Consider the following 23,476-nt stretch of genomic DNA (forward strand, 5'->3'; position numbering starts at 1 on the left):
ACAGACCTGTACCCCTGGGGATAAAAATACATTATATGTTTATAAAAAAATTTTTAAAAATTTAAAAAAAGATTAACAAATGAAGCTTTCAGCATTAGATAATAAAGTATAAAATATATAATTCACAAATGTAAAAATATACATTTTTTTACTACCAATACCAATACAATTTTATTAGAATACGGAATATACAGATGTTTTCAAACAAACAATCTAACCTTATAAAAATGTGTGGCATTATTAAATAATTAATAAAGAAATCCTACGGTCTGTTGTGGGTCAACACCTCGAGCTCTAGCCTAGCTTGAAGTCCCACAGCTGTGGCATGGCTCTGTAGCTGGGGGAGGAGACTGCTTGCAAATCAGACTGGTGATAAGTCCCCAAAATGAAATCAGCCTGTTTACTTTTTAAGACAGAATCTAGCTTCCTTTGCTAACACGAAGGCTGGCACAATGGATCCTGAGCTTTGACACTGGCTCCAGGAACTCTAACTAACGCCTCAGGCCTCCCAGATGATAATTGCTCAGTCACTAGGGAACGGGCTGGACCTGCACACACGACCCCAATCCCTGCCCGTGAGAAGGACAGCTCTGCCATCACGTTCACATATGACCTCTTGGAGCTTCCAAATGCAGCTTACCCTGACTATAGAGGGAAATTGCTTTTCATGGGGATAAAAAGGCAAAAAGGGTAGGGGCTGGGGGAAGAGTACATTTTTGTCACTCAATAGGTCTTTTCCTAAATACATTCTAATAGGATGTTTCCCTTATTCCCCAACCTGCCTGAAGACCGACTTTCCAGCTTTCATTATGGTTATGACCAGAAAGTCTCTATTTTAGAGAGGTGCATGAAAACAGGTGCACACATAGGGATGGATGTGCTGGGAAATGGTGACGTTTTCCTTATAAGTCTGCAAAAAATTAAAAAAGGCTACATGGAAAAAATAGCAACAAGGTTTTATGACCAGGCAAATCAACAAAGGTTACAGTGAGCTCCAAGTTATGCACTTCGCATCACACTTCTAGTGAGACAGAGGGACTTGTTCACGGTGTCACAAGGTTTTAAGTGATGCCTGCTGACGGCAAAGGGGCCTCTTGTGAGCGCCTGCAGTTTGCTCCCAAATGAATACACTTAGAAGAAAATTGCAGGGGTGAGGCCCATTTCCCAGAGAGCTCATGTCATAAAAAAATACATAAAACATGAATTTGTAAAAGAGCTTAAAAAATACTGTCACTGTTTTAATATCTTTTTTTCATAAATGAGGCTGGTGTGTCAGTATAGACTGCTGACGTTTTGCTAAATCTTGAGCCTGAATCTCACACCAAAGGAAACCCAGACCATAGTGGAATAGACAGGAAGTCAGATATTCAGAGCTTGTTGACTGAACGGGTTAATTCAACAGTAGGCTCCTGTTAAATAAAGGTAAATGAACAACAACAACTCCAGGTCTCTCCTCTCCCATGCATTCCAAAGGGAATGCTCCCTCAGATCCTGAACTCTGGGCATCCTCCTGCCGCCACAACGGCAGCACCCTGTAGACTAGTACTGGGGGATTTCTTTCTTTTTGACAGACAGTTAGGTCTTTACTCTTCTTTGCATTTAGAAGGAATGACTAGAATTTCATTTTATCACATTGTAGTTTTCCTTCAAGATTTGGGTTTGGTTGGTCGGTTTTATTGGTGAGCATCAATGCCGCATGACCCATCGCCTTCCAAGTCTTCACCGGGCTGCCGTGAGGCCCCTGGAAAGCACAGTGTTGCCTGCAGAAGGCTGGGGCTGCTCCTTCAGCAGGGTATAGAAGTCCGGGTGCTCCATGGCCTCTTTGGCAGTCAGTGTCTGTTGATGGTCGTATCGCAGAAATTTGTCCAGAAGATCTAGAGCCTCGGGGCTGACGAGGTATCTGTTCTCACTATGGATAAAGTTTTCCCAGCATTTCCGTGAATGTTGTCCCAGGATTTCGTTGAAGTGCGGATCTAGGTCTATGTGATATTTCTTCAGATACCCATACAGCTCATCTGTACCCAGAACCTTGGCAATGCGAACAAGCTGGTCATAGTTGTGCTGTCCGTGACAGAAGGGCTCCTTTCGAAAGATCATTGCTAACACATAGCCCAAACTCCACATGTCCAAGCTGTAATCATACATCTGATCGTCCACAAGAAGCTCCGGGCCCTTGAAATATCTCGAGGCTACACGGACATTGTACTCCTGAGCAGGATGGTGGAACTCTGCCAGACCCCAGGCTATCAGTCGCAGCTTTTTCGGCTGGTGATCTCTCACGACCTTGTGAGGTTTCACATTCCTGTGCGTGATTCCCTTGCCGTGGCAGGAATCCAGGGCCTTAAGTAGCTCATACATATAAAACCCGATATCAAACTCTGTCAGGACCTGGTCAAGTTGCTTAAGATCTGTAGTACTGATATATTCAAATACCAAAGCTGGGGTCTTTGACACAGGGTCCTTCACAGTGTCGATCAGCTTAATGATATTTGTTCCACCACGGAGGTTCTCCAGAATCTTAACCTCTCGTTTTATCTTCTTTTTCTTCATTGGCTTGAGAATATTTACAACCTCTCTCTCATTGTTGGTGGTGCTGATGGCCTCAAATAGTTCACTATACTTTCCTCGACCAAGTTTCCAACCAGTTGGTAATCATCTTGATCACCCCAAGGACGTGAGCCTCATAGTTCCAGTACTTGGGGCTCCTCAGGAACGTTCACCTGCGAGTAGACAGGGCGGGCAGGACCGGGGGAAAGGGAGGGGGGGGGGGGGGCGCTGCAGGGCGCCGAGAGTGGCTGCGCCGCAAGCCGGGAGCTGCGCGGAGCGGGGGCGGGCAGAGGAGGCGGCAGGCCGCGGGCGCGGGAGGAGGAGGAGCGCCGCGGCAGGCAGTCACGCCAGGCTGGGCCCGCGTGGGCGGGCGGACTGGGGGCGCCGGGGGCGCCGGCAGAGCTGGCCGGGCCGGGGAGCGGCGGGCGGGGTGGCTGGGCAGGCGGCGCTGGCGCTCCGTCCGGGCCTCCGCTCAGCTTGCAGCTCGGAAGCTGCGGCTGCGGCGGCGGCACCAGCAGGGGAGGCACCAGCAGCGGCGGCCGCCAGCCGGGACAGGGGCAGCGGTGGCGGCCGCCAAAAATATAATTATTAAATGCTATGTTGCCTACAAAAGAATAATCGATGGAAAATAAAAATACTCTAGAAAAAATTAGTGAGCAAAACCTACCTACGCATCTCAACACATACACCAAAATAAACCCTATTCGTAAAAGTGTTTACTCTTTTTTTTTTTTTTTTAAAGATTTTTGTTTATTCATTTGACAGACAGAGATCACAAGTAGGCGGAGAGGCAGGCAGAGAGAGAGAGTGGAAGCAGGCTTCCTGCTGAGCAGAGAGCCCGATGTGGGGCTGGATGTGGGGTTCTGTGGGGCTTGACCCCAGGACCCTGGGATCATGACCTGAGCCGAAGGCAGAGGCTTTAACCCACTGAGCCACCCAGGCGCCCGTGTTTACTCTTTTAACAAAAGCATTAAACCATTAAATATTTCAGAGGAAAACATATATGAGTGTTATTACTGATGAGTGACAGATTTTTCAAACAACAGAAGTTATAAAAGAAAGTATCAATACATTTGGCCATATAAAATCTGTGACCAAATAAACGTAATGTAAGTGAAAATATAGGAAAAAAGGATTAGCATGAATGATAAACATTCTTTGTTCATAATAAAGGAACTAAAAATTTTTGTAAATGATCACAGGATATAACCAGTTCATAAATTAACCATGAGTACCAGCCTTCTACTCTTATCTGATCCGGACAGTAGGTTCAACTTCATCATCTTACCTCAAGACATTTGCCCTTTAGTTCTGTCATAATTTAGTCCACTGGAATCTTGATATACTCACTACCTTACAGATCATCATACTTACCTGTTATATGGATTACTTCATGCAAATATTATTAGGTACCTAGGAAACAGTCTGAAAATCCTTGTGAAAAAAATCTTCCCCATTGTTACAATTTATGTAAATCTTTTCAAAAAACAAATTAGCATTATTCATTTAAAGAAATACTTCCCCCAAATTAAGCATAAATTCAAGACACCGCTTTTGTATCACATGTGATTGATAAGACATGTTAACAATATAATCAGTTCTAAGAGACCAAAAGTTCTGGTGGATAAAACTAAATTGGGGACTTGGGATAGGCACATAGTAATATCTCATTTTTGGAAATGGTGTATTTTTATAAAGCCTAACATTCTTTTTCCTTTATTTATTCCTCTAATAATTCTTCACATTTTATATAAGAAGATGTGAAGATCTTTTATAACACCAAGCATCATTAAACTTAAGCATCTTTTAAAGATTTTTTTTTTTTTTTTTTTTTTTTTTTTTATCAGAGGGAGAGAGGGGGAGAGAGCGAGCACAGGCAGACAGAATGGCAGGCAGAGGCAGAGGGAGAAGCAGGCTCCCTGCTGAGCAAGGAGCCCGATGTGGGACTCGATCCCAGGACACTAGGATCATGACCTGAGCCAAAGGCAGCTGCTTAACCAACTGAGCCACCCAGGTGTCCCTAAACTTAAGCATCTTAAAATCTAACAAAAAATTTTTTTAAAAAGTATACAAAAGGCATTAGCTTATGTGGAGAGAGGGTACAGGCAAACACATCTGCCTAATTTCCCAAACAGGAAAAAAAAAATCGGTTATATAATAATCAAAGCATATGATATCAGCTGCGTAAATTCTGAAGTCTGTTGTTTTCTGCTATAGTAGCATGAAACATGATTTTTCATCAAAATTTTTAAAAATTGAACCTTTGTCATAGCAGAAGTAGTACTGGCAATTTGCCATTCTAACTAGTGAGGGCTGTGTTTCCACATCCATGAAGATTTTACACGAGGCTTCACATTACTTGAACCACAAATTTCTTATTATCGCTGTCATTTCACATTTTTACAACTGATTATGGCTTTTTAGCTAATTGTGATTATTTCAAAATAATAAAAAACAAGAGTCTCTCTTTTGTTCTTGAAAATACTTTAGCAACCAAGTTCTCCAAATATCTTTCTATTTTGTCTCATTTCCTTACTTCTGACACCTCTGTCTTTGTCATCACCTAGTTCATAATTTCTAGGAGTTACCTAGACATAACATCTCAGGTTTAAGAATAGCTGGTCTTTAACATACTTTCAGGACTGTGAAGGGTGGCAAAATTTGAGGTGAGAGCCTAAAATCATTTCTGCAGCACAGAAAGGATGAAACATGAAGGATAGGCTCATTAAGTGAAATGTATCCACTTAAACACAGTAAGATGGCAGCTACAGAGAGGCTCACTATACATCTGTTTCCTTGAGAGTTCATGTGATGTACACTTTTTAAAAAATATTTTATTTACTCATTTGCCAGAGAGAGCATGAGAGCACAAGCAGGGGAAGCAGCAGGCAGAGTCCAATGTGGGACTCAGTCCCAGGACCCGGGAATTGTGACCTCAGCCAAAGGCAAATGCTTAACTGAGCCACCCAGGTGTCCCACACATACTTTTTTTTGGAATTTTGACCACATCTGTTTATACCCAGGACCCATTCAGGAGATGCCCATCTATTTACAAAAACATCCTGATTTATCTGATCACTTGGTAAGTTCACAGTGCAATATAAGAGAAACAAGGGATCTGGAAAATGGGAGATTTTTCACTTCTTTGTAACAACAAATAATCTATTTCATTATTTTTAACTCCCCAAAATGACTACATCTGATTACTAATGGTACAATTCAACTGAAAAATCTGTTAGAGGTGTGCAGTAAACAAAACTCAGCTTTAATACTTTCTTCCTAAGGGAAAATAAGAACAAGGTCACCCAATTTACAAGGTCCTAACTCATAATTAATGGAGCCTGTGGCTTTTACGTGTGCAAGCATGGTGAGTAAAGAATTTGGCAAGGATGTGATTAACTACTAGAGAAAGTATTTTTTTTAATATAGGAGAAGATATTTAATTTCACTCCATATTAATTAAAGAAAATCCCAATTACAGCTCTATGGTAGTACATCTTTTAAAATCTTACATAAAAAGATCAATATTCTAAAGACTGGTTTTGCAGTATGGAGGTTCCTCAAGATGTTAAAAATAACGACCCAATGACCCGGCAATTGCACTACTGGGTATTTACCCCTAAGATACAGATGTAGTGAGAAGAAGGGGCACATGCATTCTAATGTTCATAACAGCAATGTCCACAATAGCCGAACTGTGGAAGGAGCCAAGATGCTCTTCAAGAGATGAACGGATAAAGCAGATGTGGTACAATGGAATATTACTCAGCCATCAGAAAGGATTTGCATCCACATGCATGGAACCGGAGAGGATTATGCTAAGTGAAGCAGAGAAAGACAAAAATCACATGGTTTCACTTCTATGTCGAACATAAGGAATAAGATGGAGGGCCAAAGGGAAAGGAATGGAAAACTGAAGGGGGAGAAATCAGGGAGACAAACTGTGAGAGACTATGGGCTCCAGGAACAAACTCCGGGTTTCAGAGAGGAGCAGGGAGGGAGGATGGGGTAACTGGGTGATGGGTATCAGGGAGGGCACATGTCGCGATGAGCACTGTGTGTTATATGCAACTAATGAATCACTGAACACTACATCAAAAACTAATGATGTACTACACATAGCCAACCAAACCTAATAAAAAATAGACTGGTTTTGTAGGCATAAACATTGCATATTCCCTATGAAGGGCAATTTGGAAATATTTGTCTACATGAAACAGAATAGGCTCAGTGTCTAAAATAATAATTATTAATCCTTTCTGCTACATAATGATCTCGGGAAATGGCAGGTCACTCTAGATGTCACCCAAGGGATGAAGTATAATTTCACATTGTAAAGAGGAAATCTTTAAATTTGAGTTTCATTCGCCTGTTCTTCCTCTGCCCCGCTCTCTAAGTCCACCCTCTCTAGTTTTAAAATGATGTCTGGTATCTCCCAGCACTACAAACAAATATATGAAAGATTCATGAAACTCTGTCCCTTTAGGTTGAATTTTATTAATAATAAATTTATGTTAAGACATTTAATTTAGAATATGAATGGCAGCACCTGGTTGACCAAAAGATAAAACACATCTTATATGAAATCCAAAATACCTTAAAGAATTTCATATGCTAGATATCTTCTTCTTTTTGACAGGTCCTTCTGCATATCAGATATGTTGTAAACCTGGCATACAATCCGACCTTGCATTTTTTAATCTTCTAAAAAAGAAATCAGATGTTCCTCTACAAGAAGGGTATCTCCTGTTTCTGTTCTACTCACTAGGATATTTTCAGGAATGAAAGTCACATAATAGTCTCTACAGCATTATTTAACTTTCTATGGAGAATCTGAACCTTCTATTCCAGTTCACTTCTATTCCTCCTACTTGAGGGTGAGGGAAATGAAAAGAATTAACCTACTGAATGCCTAGCATTGTGTCATTCACAGAAAATGTTATTAGCTGACTACCTATACAGCGCCTCAGTTAGCCCTAGAGATACAAATATGTTCAAGATTGCTCCTAGGACTCACCATCAGTTGGCAAGAGGTTGACACAGAATAAATTCGAGGACAGGTTATTGCTGATGTACACGTGTTGTGCTCTGGAGAAACAGAGAACAGGGGGACATACAGCCTTAACAGAAGGGTTGGAGAGAAAGACTAAGAAATCAAAAGCATCTAGATGATAGGAAAATGGAGAGAAGCTGAAAGACCCAAAGAAATAAAATCAGAGTTTACCAATATTAAAAGGCAAAGAAGTATGCCACAAGATAATTCCTGAATTTTTAACATAATCAAAGAAGTGTTATCAACAAAATGAAGGGGGAAATAAGAGCTATGACCAACTAAAAGCAATCATCAGAAAGGATTTCTTTTGCCTTATTAATAATAATAAATAATTAATAATACTATATAATAAATAAATTATAAATTATAAAAATAGATAGGGGTGCCTGGGTGGCTCAGAGGGTTAAGCCTCTGCCTTTGGCTCAGGTCATGATCTCAGGGTCCTGGGATCGAGCATCAGGCTCTCTGCTCAGCAGTAAGCCGGCTTCCCCCACCCCCCGCCTGCCTTCTTGTGATCTCTCTCTCTCTCTCTCTCTCTGTCAAATAAATAAAATCTTTAAAAGAATAAATAAAAATAAAAATAGATTATTCTACCAAATTCCTGGATTAGCTCTTTCAGTATTAGCAGTATTAATTCTGGTAGCAACTATGGGAAGATAACAGAACAAAATTTCATAGCGATTTTAAGGGGAAAGAATATGAAGCTGTAATATAGTACAACAAAAAATCTTATTAAAAATACCAAAACAGGGGCGCCTGGGTGGCTCAGTGGGTTAAAGCCTCTGCCTTAGGGTCAGGTCATGATCCCAGGGTCCTGGGATCGAGCTCCGCATCAGGCTCTCTGCTGAACGGGGAGCCTGCTTCCTCCTCTCTCTCTCTCTGCCTACTTGTGATCTGTCTGTCAAATAAATTAATAAAATCTTTTTAAAAAAATACCAAAACAATAAAGCTTTGTTTTAAAAGTTAAAAAGTTATATATATCCCATATATAATTGTGACAAAACTATTTCAGGTTTTGAATAATCACATGAATGGAATTATAGCACCAAAAAAAAAAAATGCTCAAACATCTTCTTTTTTTTTTTTAAAGTTTATTTATTTTTTTCTCAGTAATCCCCACATCCAATTTGGGGCCCCAACTCACAACCCCAAGATCAGGAACCAGTCAAGCACCCCAAAAATCTTAATATATGTAACCACTATTTTTAAAAAAGATTTTATTTATTTATTTGGCAGACAGAGATCACAAGTAGGCAGAGAGGCAGGCAGAGAGAGGGGGAGGAAGTAGGCTCCCTGCTGAGCAGAAAGCCCCATGCCCGGCTCAATCCCAGGACTATGAGATAATGGCCTGAGCCGGAGGCAGAGGCTTTAACCCACTGAGCCATCCAGGCGCCCCCATAACTGATGTTTTTAACTCACGGGATAAAATCACACAGCAAAATCATCTCCCACTAGTCTCTTAAATATTCAGATATTTTTCTACCAATCCAGATTGAAAAAGCTTACTTTAATATAAAGTCCATAGAGTTGTTTGAACTTGTAAGGCACTAAAACAGAATGTCAGCCCCACAAAATTATAAAAACACCAAATGTCAAGAGTTCATAAGCCAAGCCAGGCTACAGGCTAACTACCTGCAGTAGGGTTAGAAGGCCGGCATGGTCCTTTTCTTCTTTCCTGCCTAATTCCATTCCTCCTCTCAGTTGGCTGTGTATGGCTTGACCTTGCCAGAGTTAAAACTGTCGGGGGTGACTGAGTTCTTACTTGGCTAAAATGCTTTGGAACGGGCTGCATTTGGCAATCATTTTATTGTTTTAGGTTTTTGTTTTAACGTAGGCTACACACCTAATATGGGGCTTAAACTCATAATCCCAAGATGAAGAGTCACATGGCCTACTGACAGAGCCAGCCAGGTGCCCAGCAGTTATTTTCATGCTGACTTCCTCACACAGGCACTTCTGTACCCATGGCTGTTCGCCCCGGCAACTCCCTTGCCTGAGTGAACGCAATCCATTCTGTCGGGCTTTTTTTCTTCTTAACTCTTAAGGAATCCAGAGATCCATTTTGGATTGTCTTCTTCTGAGTCCTCCCTGTACCTCTAAGCAACCCTTTTGTACAGTGTCTAAAATGGATTCCCCCACAAGGGCCCACTCCCTACACTTGACAAACATCTGGTCCTTCAAAAGCACTCGAGCACTTTTTGTCAAACCAAATGCTGAGTGTGCAGAACAGTCTCAACTAACATTAGACTTTCTCCCTTCATTAACCAAAGCACCTTACCAGTCCTCGCAGGTTCCAGATTTCCTGAATATAAGCCAAACATTTATAATTCCAGAACTGCAAGAGATTCATATCAAGCTCTCCAAACTAGGTTTTATGAGACATAGTGCCTTCTCGCCTTCCCACTTTGGCAGCTTTGTAATTAGCTTTCTTTCCCATTAAATGCATTCTCAAATTCATAACAGATTACCAACCCATTATATTACCATTTATATATAACATACCATTTATATATAACTAAAGTCCATGGTCTATATGGGGTGGGGATCCACATTCTTGCCTAAAAGAATGGGGATTCACCTGTGACAGAATGGGGGCAGGAGAAAATTTGCACAGAAATAAAGTCCTTAGTTCAAGTATACCAACTCCCCATTCTTATGTCTATGACTAGGTGTTATTTTTTTCAATCCAAAGATCAAGTCTACATTCCAACATATTTTATTAAAATACTACATACTTACATTAAATAATGTACTCATAACCAGCTGGACTGAAGTAACTCAGTATTTACTTTAAAATGAATATGAATAAACACAAAGAATATCTAAAAATAAAACATGTATCCATTACCAAAAGTAATCAACTTAATAGATAAAGGTTACATGTCAAACTGGCATTCTGGGAGCCTTGAATGGATACTTCTGGAAAGTTTACCAGTCCTCTCTAGGTCTATTCTCATTAAACTGCTTTGGTTGGAGTATGATTCAAAGTTAGAGAGGGAAATTCACTTTCAGTACGATGAGGTGAGGAAACTGACAAATCATCCCCACTTTTAAAAAAAGCAGCTATAAATCTGGATAATATTACTTTAAAGACTCTGAAGACCTACAAAAAATTAAGAAGTGTTTACTCATGAAAATCACTGAAGTTTGGTTAGAGCTTGTGTTGAGTCTGTGCTGTGCTCTCATTTCCCATGCCAGAACTTGTCACTTAGAGAAGGGACTTGCTTAACCTGAGGCAGAGTAAGTCAAAGAGGTGGCCTCCACGCTAAGCACACAGAGTTCTCTAGCCTGGGGTTGCAATGCTGTTTGAGGGAAACAAGATGAGAGTAGCAAGGTATTTAACTGTAAACTCTGAGAGGTCAGAGAGCCATCTGGATGTGATAAGCACTCTACATGAACTCTAGATTTACCAGAGGCATGCAGAGTAGAAACTGAAGCTGGCTCAAGCCACCCACATACCCATGGTTGCCAAAGCATGCGCACACACGCAAAGAAGCAAAAAGCTTGTTAGAAAGCAAAAACCAGGCAGCCTTCAAAATGACCCAAATGTTGAATGGACTTATAAGCCCACACAGATCCATCAGCAGAGGAGAAAGCATGAATAATGGGGTCTGCACGCAACATCTGCCCAATCTTTGGCTAAATGTTAAAGGATGCAGGCACAGCGGCAACAGGTAGGAAGCAAGATTTAAAAATTTAAGAAATGAATAGAGACATCAATGGATGCACACTGCAGTAGAGACAGACTTCATAAATTTACAGGAGGCAAGTTACTAAACAAAACAAGACAAGACAACCTCCTAGGGAGGAAATCAGAACCCCTAATTGCTATATTACCTGAAATTCAATAAGATTTTAAAACAAAGAGACCAGAAAAGTGACCCTTACTACAAAAAGCATTAAGGAGAAACTGAGTATTTCCAGATGGTAGATTCAGCAAAGATTTAAAAACAGCTATACAGACATGGTCAAAGACTAATGGAAATAGTGTTGAAAACCATGATGAAAATGACACAACACACGAAGAGTCTCAATAAAAAGATACAAAGTAAATTAAAGAATTGAATGAAACTTACAGCTAAAAAATACAGTACCTGAAATGGAAAATTCAACTGATTTGAGATGACAGAAGAATCAGTGAATTTGAAGAATCAACAGAAATTATTCAATCTCAAGCAGAGAGGGAGAAAAAAAAAAAAAAACAACAATGAAGAAAATGAACAAAGCCTGAGACCAGATCAACAATAAGTGTACCAACACATATATAAGGAGACCCCCAGAAGGAAGACAGAAAAGGATTAATAAATATATTTGAAGAAGTAATTGCCAAAAATTGCCTAAATTTGATGAAAACCTAATCTGCAGATCCATGAAGCCCAATAAATCCTAACTAGGAAATAAACAAGGACATCCACACTTAAACACATCATCATGGGGTCAAACTGCTAAGACAAGAATAAGCAAACAACAAGAAAATCTTGAAATCTGCAAGAGAAAAAAAACAACCTATCACAAAAGGAGACCAAAATTATGATTAACAGCTGACTTCTTACCAAAAAATAATGGAAGCTAGGAGTCTATGGGATAACATAATCAAAATGAAAAAAAAAAATAATGGAAGCTAGGAGTCTATGGGATAACATAATCTAAATGATTAAAGATAAAAAAAAAAAAGGCAACCATGTATTCTATATCCAGCAAAACGATTCTTAAAAAAACAAAGGCAAAAATAAATGACATTCCCAGAGAAAGACTGTGGAAATAAGATTATATAAAGCACTAGTTATGTCACTATATTGCTGAGTTGATGTAACATGCACAGATATAACATATGACACTAGGAGCACAGAAAAGAAAATGAGATATATTGAAACAAAGTTCCTACATTTGACCAGAATTAGAGTAGACTGATAAGATGCATACAGTCATACCTAGATCAATCATTAAGATGTAACTCAAAAAAGGAGGAACAGAAGAATCTCTTGAGATATGAGAAAAACAGGAAACAAAAAGCAAAATGGGAGGTGTAGAAACAAGTATATCAAAACTAAATCTGAATTAACTAAACACTCCACTCAACAGAGATTGTCGATGGTATTAAAAAAAGCAAGATTGATAAAGAACCTGTGTTCAGAATATATGATCTCTTACACCACATAATAAGACAACCCAAAAGTGACGGTGAGGGTGCTCTTAATGGACATTTCTCCAAAGAAAATATATACACGGCCAATAAAATAGGAGAGGATATCACTAGTAGAGATAAATGTATGTTAATCCATTTACAGCAGAATGACTTTATCAAAAAGACCCTAAGAATATGCTGTAGAAGATATGGAGAATGATGCATTTCATCAGGTCCATAAAAAGGTATACAGAAACTTACTACATGACCCAGCATTTTCAACCCCAGAAGTCTATCTAGGAAAAATAAAAACATGCAAAGACATGTATACACACAGGGAGAAGGAAGGAAGGAGAGAGAGGGACAGGGAAGGATGAAAGAGGAGAGAAAGGGGAAAGGGAAGTGGCCAATTAAAAAATGGGACAATGAATCTGGACCAAGGGTATATGAGAGTTCCTTGTATTATTCAAGTAACATTTCTGTAAGTTTGAAATTAGATCAAAATTTAAAGCTACAAAAAAAAAAAAAAAGAGGCAAGATACTGTATAGCAAACTCCCTCTATCAACTTCTTCAATGAAGACCATATACAGCTTAAAAGTTATTAGAAAACTGTAGGTAATTTTAATAAAATCACTCCAAGAATATAATCTGGTTGTAAAGCCAATACAATGAGCTCTAAAATAATTCTCTATTCAGTTAAATAAAGTCATCTGTAAATCCTGTAACAACATGTTCATATTAAAAAAATCTGAATGAAAAGCAAACATGACTTTCCATAACCAGGAGGATAATTCAAAGTTCACTTTGAAAGGACTGAGATTTGGGGTTAATCTTTCTTTTAATACCAAGCATAATTATATAGTTATTCAGATTTTGAAGTGAAGAGAAAAACAGGAAACAAAAAGCAAAATGGGAGGTGTGGAAACAAGTATATCAAAACTAAATCTGAATTAACTAAATATTTAATTTAACTTATTATTTTTTAATAATTTATTTAACAAAATATTTGCTGCTCTGAAGTAAATTTCATTTTTTATTTAACAAAATATTTGCTACTCTGAAGTAAATTTCATTAGTAAATGATGATGTTTAAAAAGAAAAAAGACCATGAAAATGCAAGCTGCATTTCTAAAAGGTTGTAGTCACTTAAATTCTGATTAAATCTGTACATTTACAATTCTCTCTTAGATAGACAAAAACAGAACTATTTTATATATGAACAATCTGAAACATAATAAAGTGCATCTTAATGAAGTTTCCAATAACCTATATAGAAATATGTTTCACTTGATCCAAATGGCAGCATTTCTTCATCAAAGATAAATGGTACTATCTAAAAACAAAGATAATCCTTCAATAATTTTACATTGCCAAGTTTTTATTCACATCTAGTAGAGGAATCAACCCTAAAATCATTACTTATTTTCAACTGAATAACTGATTAACATTTATCAAATAAGCTGTTTCCAATCTCAATAGTTCTTTATTTTCTTTAACATATTTGCTATGGGCTGATAATTTGCCATAGGTGTCATCATGAGAATAACCAGAATTAGATTAAATGTGACAAAAGAGAGACAAAGTGTTTCACACTCTTGAGTGATACCAAGGCAAGAATGGGAGAAAAGCGTTGCAAAAGGAAACCACCGAAATGCTACTTACAATTCCTGCAGCAAAACCAGCAATGCATCCATTTTAAGAGTTATCATCTCACTTCCAATTTCTTTCCCTCAAGAACAATTTGAATCTCTTTGGCATCCAAAGTCTCATAGGTTAGTAAAGCTTCTGCTAGATTCTTACGCTCTTTTGCATGAGTCTTCAAGATATGTTTTGCTCATTCATATGAGTCCTGAAATGAAAAAAAGGAGGTATCAAAGAGGCAGAAAACTTAGTAGAAGCAAAAATCATAAATAAGAAAAAAAAAAGTATATGCCTTAAAAAATGTGAACTATATTCATTTCTATTTATAAAAGATAAAAGCATGAAGCTCTTTTAAAAGTTAACATAGAATGTATTACTTGCCCCAGGCGTCCAGGTCCGTGAATCATTAGGCTTACACATTTCAAAGCACTCACCATAGCACATACCCTACCCAATGTCCATAACCCAGCCACCACATCCCTCCCCCTTCCTCCCCCAGCAATCCTCAGTTTGTTTTGTGAGATTAAGAGTATCTTAAGGCATGGAGCTTTTAAACACCCAGCATGGAGCCTACTTGATTGATTGATCAATAGATAAGGCAAGCTTGGTTCTCAAGGATTAGTTTCATACTTGCAAACATTCTATATTTAACCTCAAAATGTATCACATGGATAAGTGAGTACTACTTAGGCAGCTATACTTAAAAATATATAAGTATATAGTATACTTATCTGCTTTTTAAATAAGGTCTGCGAACAAAGAAATCTATTTCTTTATTCAATATACACATTAAAAAGAAAAGGCAGGTTTGCTCCTTTTGCCTTGTGAGATTTCACCAATTTATTCACTTTAAAGGGTGAGGAAAGATCTACTTTTCTACTCTTATTTGGTAACAACTTACCTGTCAGTCAGTGACTATACCATTGTAAAATGAGTTTACCAACACCAAGAAGCATACATCATATAAAAATAACACAATTATTAAAAATAAACATCATTAGACATTCTGAACAAAACTGTTATGGTCAAGTGAAATATAAAATTAAAGATAACATATAAAGTATTATAAATATGTCATGGAATATTGAAACTAATAACCTAGGATGAATTAGTATTGACTTTAAAAACTCCATTGGGGGCACCTGGGTGGCTCAGTGGGTTAAGCCGCTGCCTTCGGCTCAGGTCATGATCTCAGGGTCCTAGGATCGAGTCCCGCATTGGGCTCTCTGCTCAGCAGGGGGCCTGCTTCCTCCTCTCTCTCTCTGCCTGCCTCTCTGCCTACTTGTGATCTCTCTCTGTCAAATAAATAAATAAAATTTTTAAAAAAATAATGCTTTAAAAAAAAACAACAAACTCCATTGGAATGAAACCCTTACACTGTAACATGTAAGACTATGATAGGTTTTTATATCTTTAAGTTCCATATGCATTTGAACTTAAAATGTACACTAGCTAATCATCATTTTCCTTATTAACAATGTAAGTGTGCCATCTAGTGGAAAGAATACTTACCGCCCTCGTATGCTTAACATTTCAGAAAAGTATTAAGAGCAAAGAAAGAGTATTTCCAATGTTCTAATACTAGGAGAGATAATTTACTCGAAATAACATAAATCGTAAAAAAAAAAAAAAGAGAGAGAGAGAGAATGAAGATTCAGGCAAGGGAGAGAGAATTCCTCTTCTGAAACACCTTCTAAACCTTTCTATCATATAAACTTTTCATAAACTTAATGACTTTAAAGCTTTGACGTCCTTGAGTTAATCAAACCTGGCCCTCCTGGGGAGACTCTGAATCCCTCAAGTGATTCCCTTCTATCCCAGATATTTCAGGGTAAAGAGGTGAGCTCTTTGAAGTTTACACCATCTGACTTCAACATCCTTCATTCGGCCATCTACAACCCTAATTCCAGTTCTCACTCACTAGACTTTCTGCCATTTAGCTCAATCTTTTCCATTCCAAGACCTGCCTTCATGTACATCCAAATGGAATGCACATATCCAACATCTGCACTAAGCACCAGACCCACGTATCCTTCCCCACTTGAAATCTTCACTAAGACACCTTAAATTCAGGGGCGCCTGGGTGGCTCAGTTGGTTAAGTGTCTGCCTTCAGCTCAGGTCATGATCCCAGAGTCCAGAGATCGAGCCCCACATGAGGCTCCCTGCTCAACCGGGAGTCTGCATCTCCCTCTGCTCCTCACTTACCCCACTTTATGCTCATGCTCTCTCACTCTCTCTCAAATAAACAAATAAAACCTTAAAAAAAGAAAATACTTCAAATTCAATATGTATAAAACTCAGGTGATAATCTACACACTTCCCCACCTTAGGCCATCATCACTGTTTTCTCAGTCAATGGCACACACAACTAGATGGCTGCACCAGGCAGAAATCGAGAACACAGCTTTGTTACTTAATTTAGCTGCTCTCTCACCCAAACATCAGAAAGGTATTTGATTCCACTAGATCAGTATCTCTTGAATGCATTCATTTTTCTCAATTTCCCCTCTCACTGCCCTAATCCAAGCATCTGCTGTACCTTAAGGAGATTCCAAGTACCTACTGACTCATCTCACTAAATCAATGCTCACATATTCTGTTCTGGACCTTGCAATCCAAAAGACTTTTGTTTTCAAAGCCCTTTATGCTTCATTCTCAGCATATGTACACAGCGAGGCACAAAGCAACTAATATTTGTTGAATAAAATATATTTCAGAGTGAAAATAATAAAGACTCAAATAATCAAATATCCCCCCTAGTCTAACAACACTATTGTTTTACAGCTGAAGTAGAATATTTATAATTACTGATTTTAACTGTTCCTAGCCTATCGCCAGAATAAAATAAGATTCAGTCTATGACCAGAGGCTCCCAACTACATACTGAAATCATGGCTTCAATGGTGCACTCATTCTCTTGATTATATATAGTGACAGTTCTAAGCAGGGGATAACCATTATCTTCTGGTAGCACCTAACTATTTAGGCACATTAATGAGTAGACAGATGAATAAGCACAGAAAAACAGAATTATTACCCTTAGAAGGATTCTAATTTCTTGTTCAATAGCAGATTGAGTTACTGGACTCAGTTTCCCAGTATCACTGTAGGTCATAACTCCAAGCTAAAACAAATGAAAAGAAAGAAATTGAACAGAAACACCCCAAACCACTAATAAATGTTAACAGAGGAAGTACTATCCTATACTTAAGGAAACCTCATCAAGGGCAAGGAAGAAATTCAGTATAGAAATTTCATCATTCTTCTGAAAGTGTAAGACTAAAAAGTATGAACAAGAGAGAAACTTTAAAATCCTAAGTATGGTTCTGAGTACCTTCTTAGAAAACCGTTGCCACTATTCCAAATCCAGAAATTCACAATGTAGTGTATTAGAAGTGCTGTGTGAAGTCACAGTGATAACGTAGGAGAGTGAAATACGTGGGAAGGGTAAAATAAGCAAGCTCGGCAAACAGAAGTTTTAGGTCATATGAACAGAAACAGAATATCTTATCATTTGCTTAACTCATGAGACACTATTATTGTCCAAGCAGCCAGAATGGAAAGTGAATACTATATTTTAGTATTCAAAAAAAAAAAAAGTTTAGTTTAGAATGAGCTGTGACAAATCTACTCAGAATGAGACAGGGGAAAAGTAAATGTTACCAATTTATAACGAGAACTCTCTCTCATACGGTGCCTGGGGTAGCTCAGTGAGTTAAGAGGCTGACTTCAGCTCCGGTCATGGTCCCAAGAGTCCTAGAATCAAGTTCTGCGTTGGGCTCTCTGCTCAGCTGGGAGTCTGCTTCTCCCTCTGACCATTCCCCCTCTCATGCTCACTCTCTCAAATAAAAAAATAAAGTCTTAAAAAAAAGAACCCTGTCTCATAAGGAGACACTTGGCAGTCATCATTTGATACATGAGGGAGGGGTAAAATTAGGTATTACCTTTTCACTCATTCCAAATTTGGTAACCATCCACTTTGCAATTTTAGTTGCATTATTAAAATCACTGGAAGCATCTAAAATTTAAAAATATACATAGACTTTATTTTAAAATATTTTTAAATCAGCAAGCACAATCTGAACTAAAGCCATTCTTTACAGCCAACTTGTGATATGGTCAGTTCCAAATAAAAGCTCCTCAAGCCACTCTTCCTCCCATACTAACATCCATCTGCCCAAGCAGCTGAGCTCTAGTTTTATTCCGTCTGTCGTTCTCAGGCAAGAGGGACACCTAGACAACTGAAAACAAAGAAAAACTCCAGACACAGTTGGAAATATTCACATTAATGATCAGAATTGTCATCTGGCTCTTGCTATAGTACTTAATATCATGATGCTGACAGCTCAGAGACATTTAGTAGAGATGGTCGTAGGCAACTAACGACAAAAGTGGCATTATACAAAGGAAAAAAAATTCTTTATAAAGCAAAAGTTTATTTTACATGCCATAGCTATATAATCCTGCAATAGGATAATTCTGCAATAGGATGGACCTGTACCCAGGTGCCAAAAAAGGCTTAAAATGTCTATCCTTAGAAAGAAAATGAAACTTGTACTCAGAAAAATCTTAGAAAGACTGTGGAACCACTAATCTAGTTTCTTTGCAGAGGGAAAAAAAAGCAATGACATATTTAAGAATGACACTTTGGTGTCATTCCAGACTTAAATTTCATCATGTAAATATATAATATTTGAACTATTAGTATTCTATATTAGCAGATAAGTTTCACGAGTATCTCTGATCTCACAATGGTTCAGAAGATTAAAGAGGAAACTTACTGGCAAACTTAGAACATAGTTGAATTTTCTTTTTAATTATTTTCCTCAACAGTTTCCTACAAAAGCTTTTGGAGAGTGTTATTTGAAGGAAAAGAAAAAAACGAGATACTTATATGTCCAGGTGTTGGCCCTCTTGGCATGATTGTAGCTTTGTTGATAGGCACTGCGTCCTTAGTGTAATATGCAATAATAGCATGACCGGATTCGTGATAAACTGTGATGGTTTTGTTTTTATTGTCAATTTCCACGCTTCTACATTCAGGCCCTAAGGATAAAAATTTAATTGCATAAAATTATTCTATTAAGAAGGTATATTTAGATGAATGAAACCCATTTGCCTTTAAGTTATTCTTAGAGTGACATGACTTAATAGCGTTAATAAGTTATTTTAAGCCAAAGTAAGTTGCCAACTGACAACCAAAATTGTAAGAGCTGTCCTCTTACTCCTTACTGTCAACCAGGAAAGTTTAGTTCTATTTGCAGAAAATAAACTTAAACAAGAAGTGTCACAACGAAATTGCTCTGAAGCTGATTCAAGATTTAAAATCAAATACTGAAAATTAGCAAAATTTTTCTTTTATCAGTACAATTATTCTTTTATCAACTATACCAGACAAGAGTAAACACATGGGCACCTCCTGCCCCCAAACTGTATAATCATATAAACTATATTTGTTCTGTAAGAGGCCCAGTTGCTTGGCTACTTTTGAGTAAATATTTTCTTGCTCCTATACCTTTCTTTCTTATAACATTTTTCTCAAAAAGAATTTATTCTCTAACATAATGAACAGTGTAAGACAGGGAAAATAAAAAAGAAAGAAAGCCTACCCATTAGAATTTTATCTTTGGAAAACTCTAGTTCCTTCATGGTAACCATTTCTTTTCCATCAAGAGCTGCCTTTAATGCAGCCTGGTTCACAAGATTCTCCAACTCTGCTCCAGAAAAACCAACAGTACCTCGAGCTATAATTTCTGGATCCACAGCTACGTAGGTAAACACAATATTAAAATTCCAAAACAACTCTTCACAAATGACTCATATTCCAAAAGAAAAAAGAAAAGAGCTATCTTTTTAAAAAAATATTTTTTATTTTTTTTAAAGATTTTATTTATTTATTTGACAGAGTGAGCTCACAAGCAGGCAGAGAGGCAGGCAGAGAGAGAGCAGAGAGCCTGACACAGGGCTCGATCCCAGGACCCTGAGATCACAACCTGAGCTGAAGACAGCAGCTCGACCCACTGAGCCACCCAGGTGCCCCTGAAAACAGGTATCTTGAACTAACACTTAAAATATTTATATCACTGTAACTACAAAATAAACTTACCTTTTCTAAAGGAAAACCAAAATTGCCATTGAATAGATCATTAAAGCCCCATTGGGACACATCACAAAAGTTCTTAAATTTAAATAACTTTGTGAAAAATAAAGAAACGCAGAGTTGCCAGACATGATTTATAAACTTTCAAATTATGACCTAAAATTTTACTAGCCTCCATGGAGGAGAAGGAGAGATGGAGAGGAGAAGGGAGTTGAGGGAAATTGGAAGGGGAGGTGAACCATGAGAGACTATGGACTCTGAAAAACAACCTGAGGGTTTTGAAGGGGTGGGGGGTGGGAAGTTGGGCCAGCCTGGTGGTGGGTATTTTGGAGGGCACATATTGCATGGAGCACTGGGTGTGGTGCATAAACAATGAACTCTAGTACACTGAAAAGTAATCAAAAAAATTAAAAAAAATAAAAAATAAAAATTCTAGTATTATTTGATAGACAATTTCATGTTTGGAAGAGTAAATATGACTACATGTTGCAAGATAATGCCTCTCATATCCATTAACATTAAATATTTGTGAAGGATTATCATCTTGGATGGAGTTTTATTTCTTATTTTAATTCCAGGACAGCTAACATACAGTGCTATGTTAGTTTCAGGTGTACAATACAGTGATTCAACAATTTCACATGTCACCCACTGCTCATCACAAGTGTGCTCCTTAATCCCCATCACCAATTCCACCCTAGACTGGAATTCTGCATATTCAGATAACTCCTTGTAAAACATGGCTCAAGTAACAGTTTCAATAACCAGAAGGCAGAACAAAGGTTGATAGAGATAGATAGTACGCAATCCTCATAAGCAAAAACATGCAAACTAGTCACTCAAGGAACAATAACTCTGCAGCAGTCTATGATGAGAGCTACACTGTGATAGCTTCCTATCACAACTGCTGTAAGTATAAAATGTTAAACCACAGACTTAGACAAGATTTAAAAAAATGATTAGAACAAATTAAAATATGAATAACTTCTATGATAAAATAAAAAAATTAAAACTGTAATAAATTTTATTTTAAAAATGCTCTCTACCACCCCCAAACTTTTGTGATATAAAGTTGTCAGAAGATTCTTTTAACAACTTTACTGAAATTTAATTCATACATCACAGAATTTAAAGTAGATAATCCAGTAGTTTTTAATATAGTCAGAGTTGTGCAATTACCAACAATCTAACTTAAGAATATTTTTATTCCCCCACTCCAAAAGAAACCCCATAGCTACCAATAGTCACTCTCCATTCTTCCCTCCTTCTGGCAGCCACTTATCTACTTTCTGTTGCCACTGATTTGCTTATTCTGGACATTTCACATAAACAGAATCATATGTGATGTTTGGTGATGGGCTTCCTTCTCTTTTAAAGTTCAACCATGTTTCAGTATGTATCAGTACTTGTAAAAACAGTCTTTTAATATGTACTTAATCTAATGCCTCTGGGAAGTTTGTGGCTCCTATTATAACTCCTTCATTGGGTTTAAAACTAGTAAAAAAAGAAGGAAAGTAACATTTCACTGAAAATTAAAACAATACACATATAGAAATGCTCTACACAAAACTATCATTAAATTTCGTAACAGTAAAGAAAAGGGACTGATTTTTTTTATACCCAATGTGATAAGACATCTCTATTATTTTTTAAAAAGAACAAATGTTACTAGGCCAGTACACTTCAATAAAACTGTTAACAATAAATCACAAAGTCATCTATGATTACATGCCTTCACAGTATTTGTTCTACTTAGGAAGACATGACCTGACGGAAAAGGCTAGGGAACCTAATTTGTGAAAAAATACTCTCAAGCTTACCAGTTCAAATTATTTGCTCCTAGACTTCCTGTTTGGTTTTAAGAAGGCTTTCCTTCTTCCAAAGCAACCCCACTTCTTTTTTTTTTTAATTAAGTTGATTTATTTGCAGCATAACAGTATTCATTATTTTTCACCACACCCAGTGCTCCATGCAATCCGTGCCCTCTATAATACCCACCACCTGGTACCCCAACGTCCCACCCCCCCCACCACTTCAAACCCCTCAGATTGTTTTTCAGAGTCCATAGTCTCTCATGATTCACCTCCTCTTCCAATTTACCCCAACTCCCTTCTCCTCTCTAACACCCCTTCTCCTCCATGATATTTGTTATGCTCCACAAATAAGTGAAACCATATGATAATTGACTGTCTCTGCTTGACTTATTTCACTCAGCATAATCTCTTCCAGTCGCGTCCATGTTGCTACAAAAGTTGGGTATTCATCCTTTGTGATGGAGGCATAATACTCCATAGTGTATATGGACCACATCTTCCTTATCCATTCGTCCGTTGAAGGGCATCTTGGTTCTTTCCATAGTTTGGCGACCGTGGCCATTGCAAAGAAACCCCACTTCTTGCTCTTTATATTATAAAAACTGATGCAAACTTTTAATCTACCACAACACTAAAAGCGAGGAATCAGCAAACACTCTTTACGTATCCAAACAGACTGGTATTCTAAATGGGAATCATTTTCCTGTCATGATACAATCAATGAAAAAAGGTATAGAGATCACCAATTAAGAAGAGTTGATACCTCAGTCAGCCCATTAGTAATTGAAAGAACACAATACAGAGAATGCAACTTGTCTTGACTTCATGCACAGGGACTACTCAGTTGCCTAGATTTTATTTTTAAGTAATTTCTATACTCCACATGGGGCTCAAATGCACAACTCAGAGAGGAAGAGCTGCTTACTCCACTGACTTAGCCAGATGCCCCGCTATTTCTTGAATGTTCCCAAATATATTACGATATCCCAAAGACAGACGAAGATTCAATTACCCATCCGTTTCAGCAAGAAGCTGATTTACAGTCTGCTTTGAATATGAATGCATTGTAGACTCAATTCACTTCCCACCTACAGAATCTAATTCATCAATAAATATAACACGGGGAGCATTTGCTTTTGCTTCCCCTAGGAAGAGAGAAGAGATACAAATAAGTTTAATGAAATCAATGTTTTT

The 23,476-nt window shown here is 37.9% G+C and overlaps 1 protein-coding gene and 1 pseudogene across 1 annotated transcript; both read right to left on the bottom strand.

The window, feature by feature from the left end:
* Positions 1 to 1,719: 1,719 nt before the first annotated feature.
* On the bottom strand, positions 1,720 to 14,420 carry LOC132020395 (casein kinase II subunit alpha'-like). The gene is given in 6 exon segments (XM_059404547.1): positions 1,720 to 2,639; positions 2,642 to 2,671; positions 2,674 to 2,713; positions 2,715 to 3,151; positions 7,565 to 7,635; positions 14,389 to 14,420. Coding segments are annotated over 6 exon segments (1,530 nt in total).
* A 6-nt stretch (positions 14,421 to 14,426) lies between these two features.
* Positions 14,427 to 23,476, bottom strand: part of LOC132020396 (ATP-dependent zinc metalloprotease YME1L1-like) — a 33,883-nt pseudogene continuing 24,833 nt past the window's right edge.

The sequence above is a fragment of the Mustela nigripes genome, chromosome 6 (assembly GCF_022355385.1).
Source record: "Mustela nigripes isolate SB6536 chromosome 6, MUSNIG.SB6536, whole genome shotgun sequence".
Classification (NCBI taxonomy): Eukaryota; Metazoa; Chordata; class Mammalia; order Carnivora; family Mustelidae; genus Mustela; species Mustela nigripes.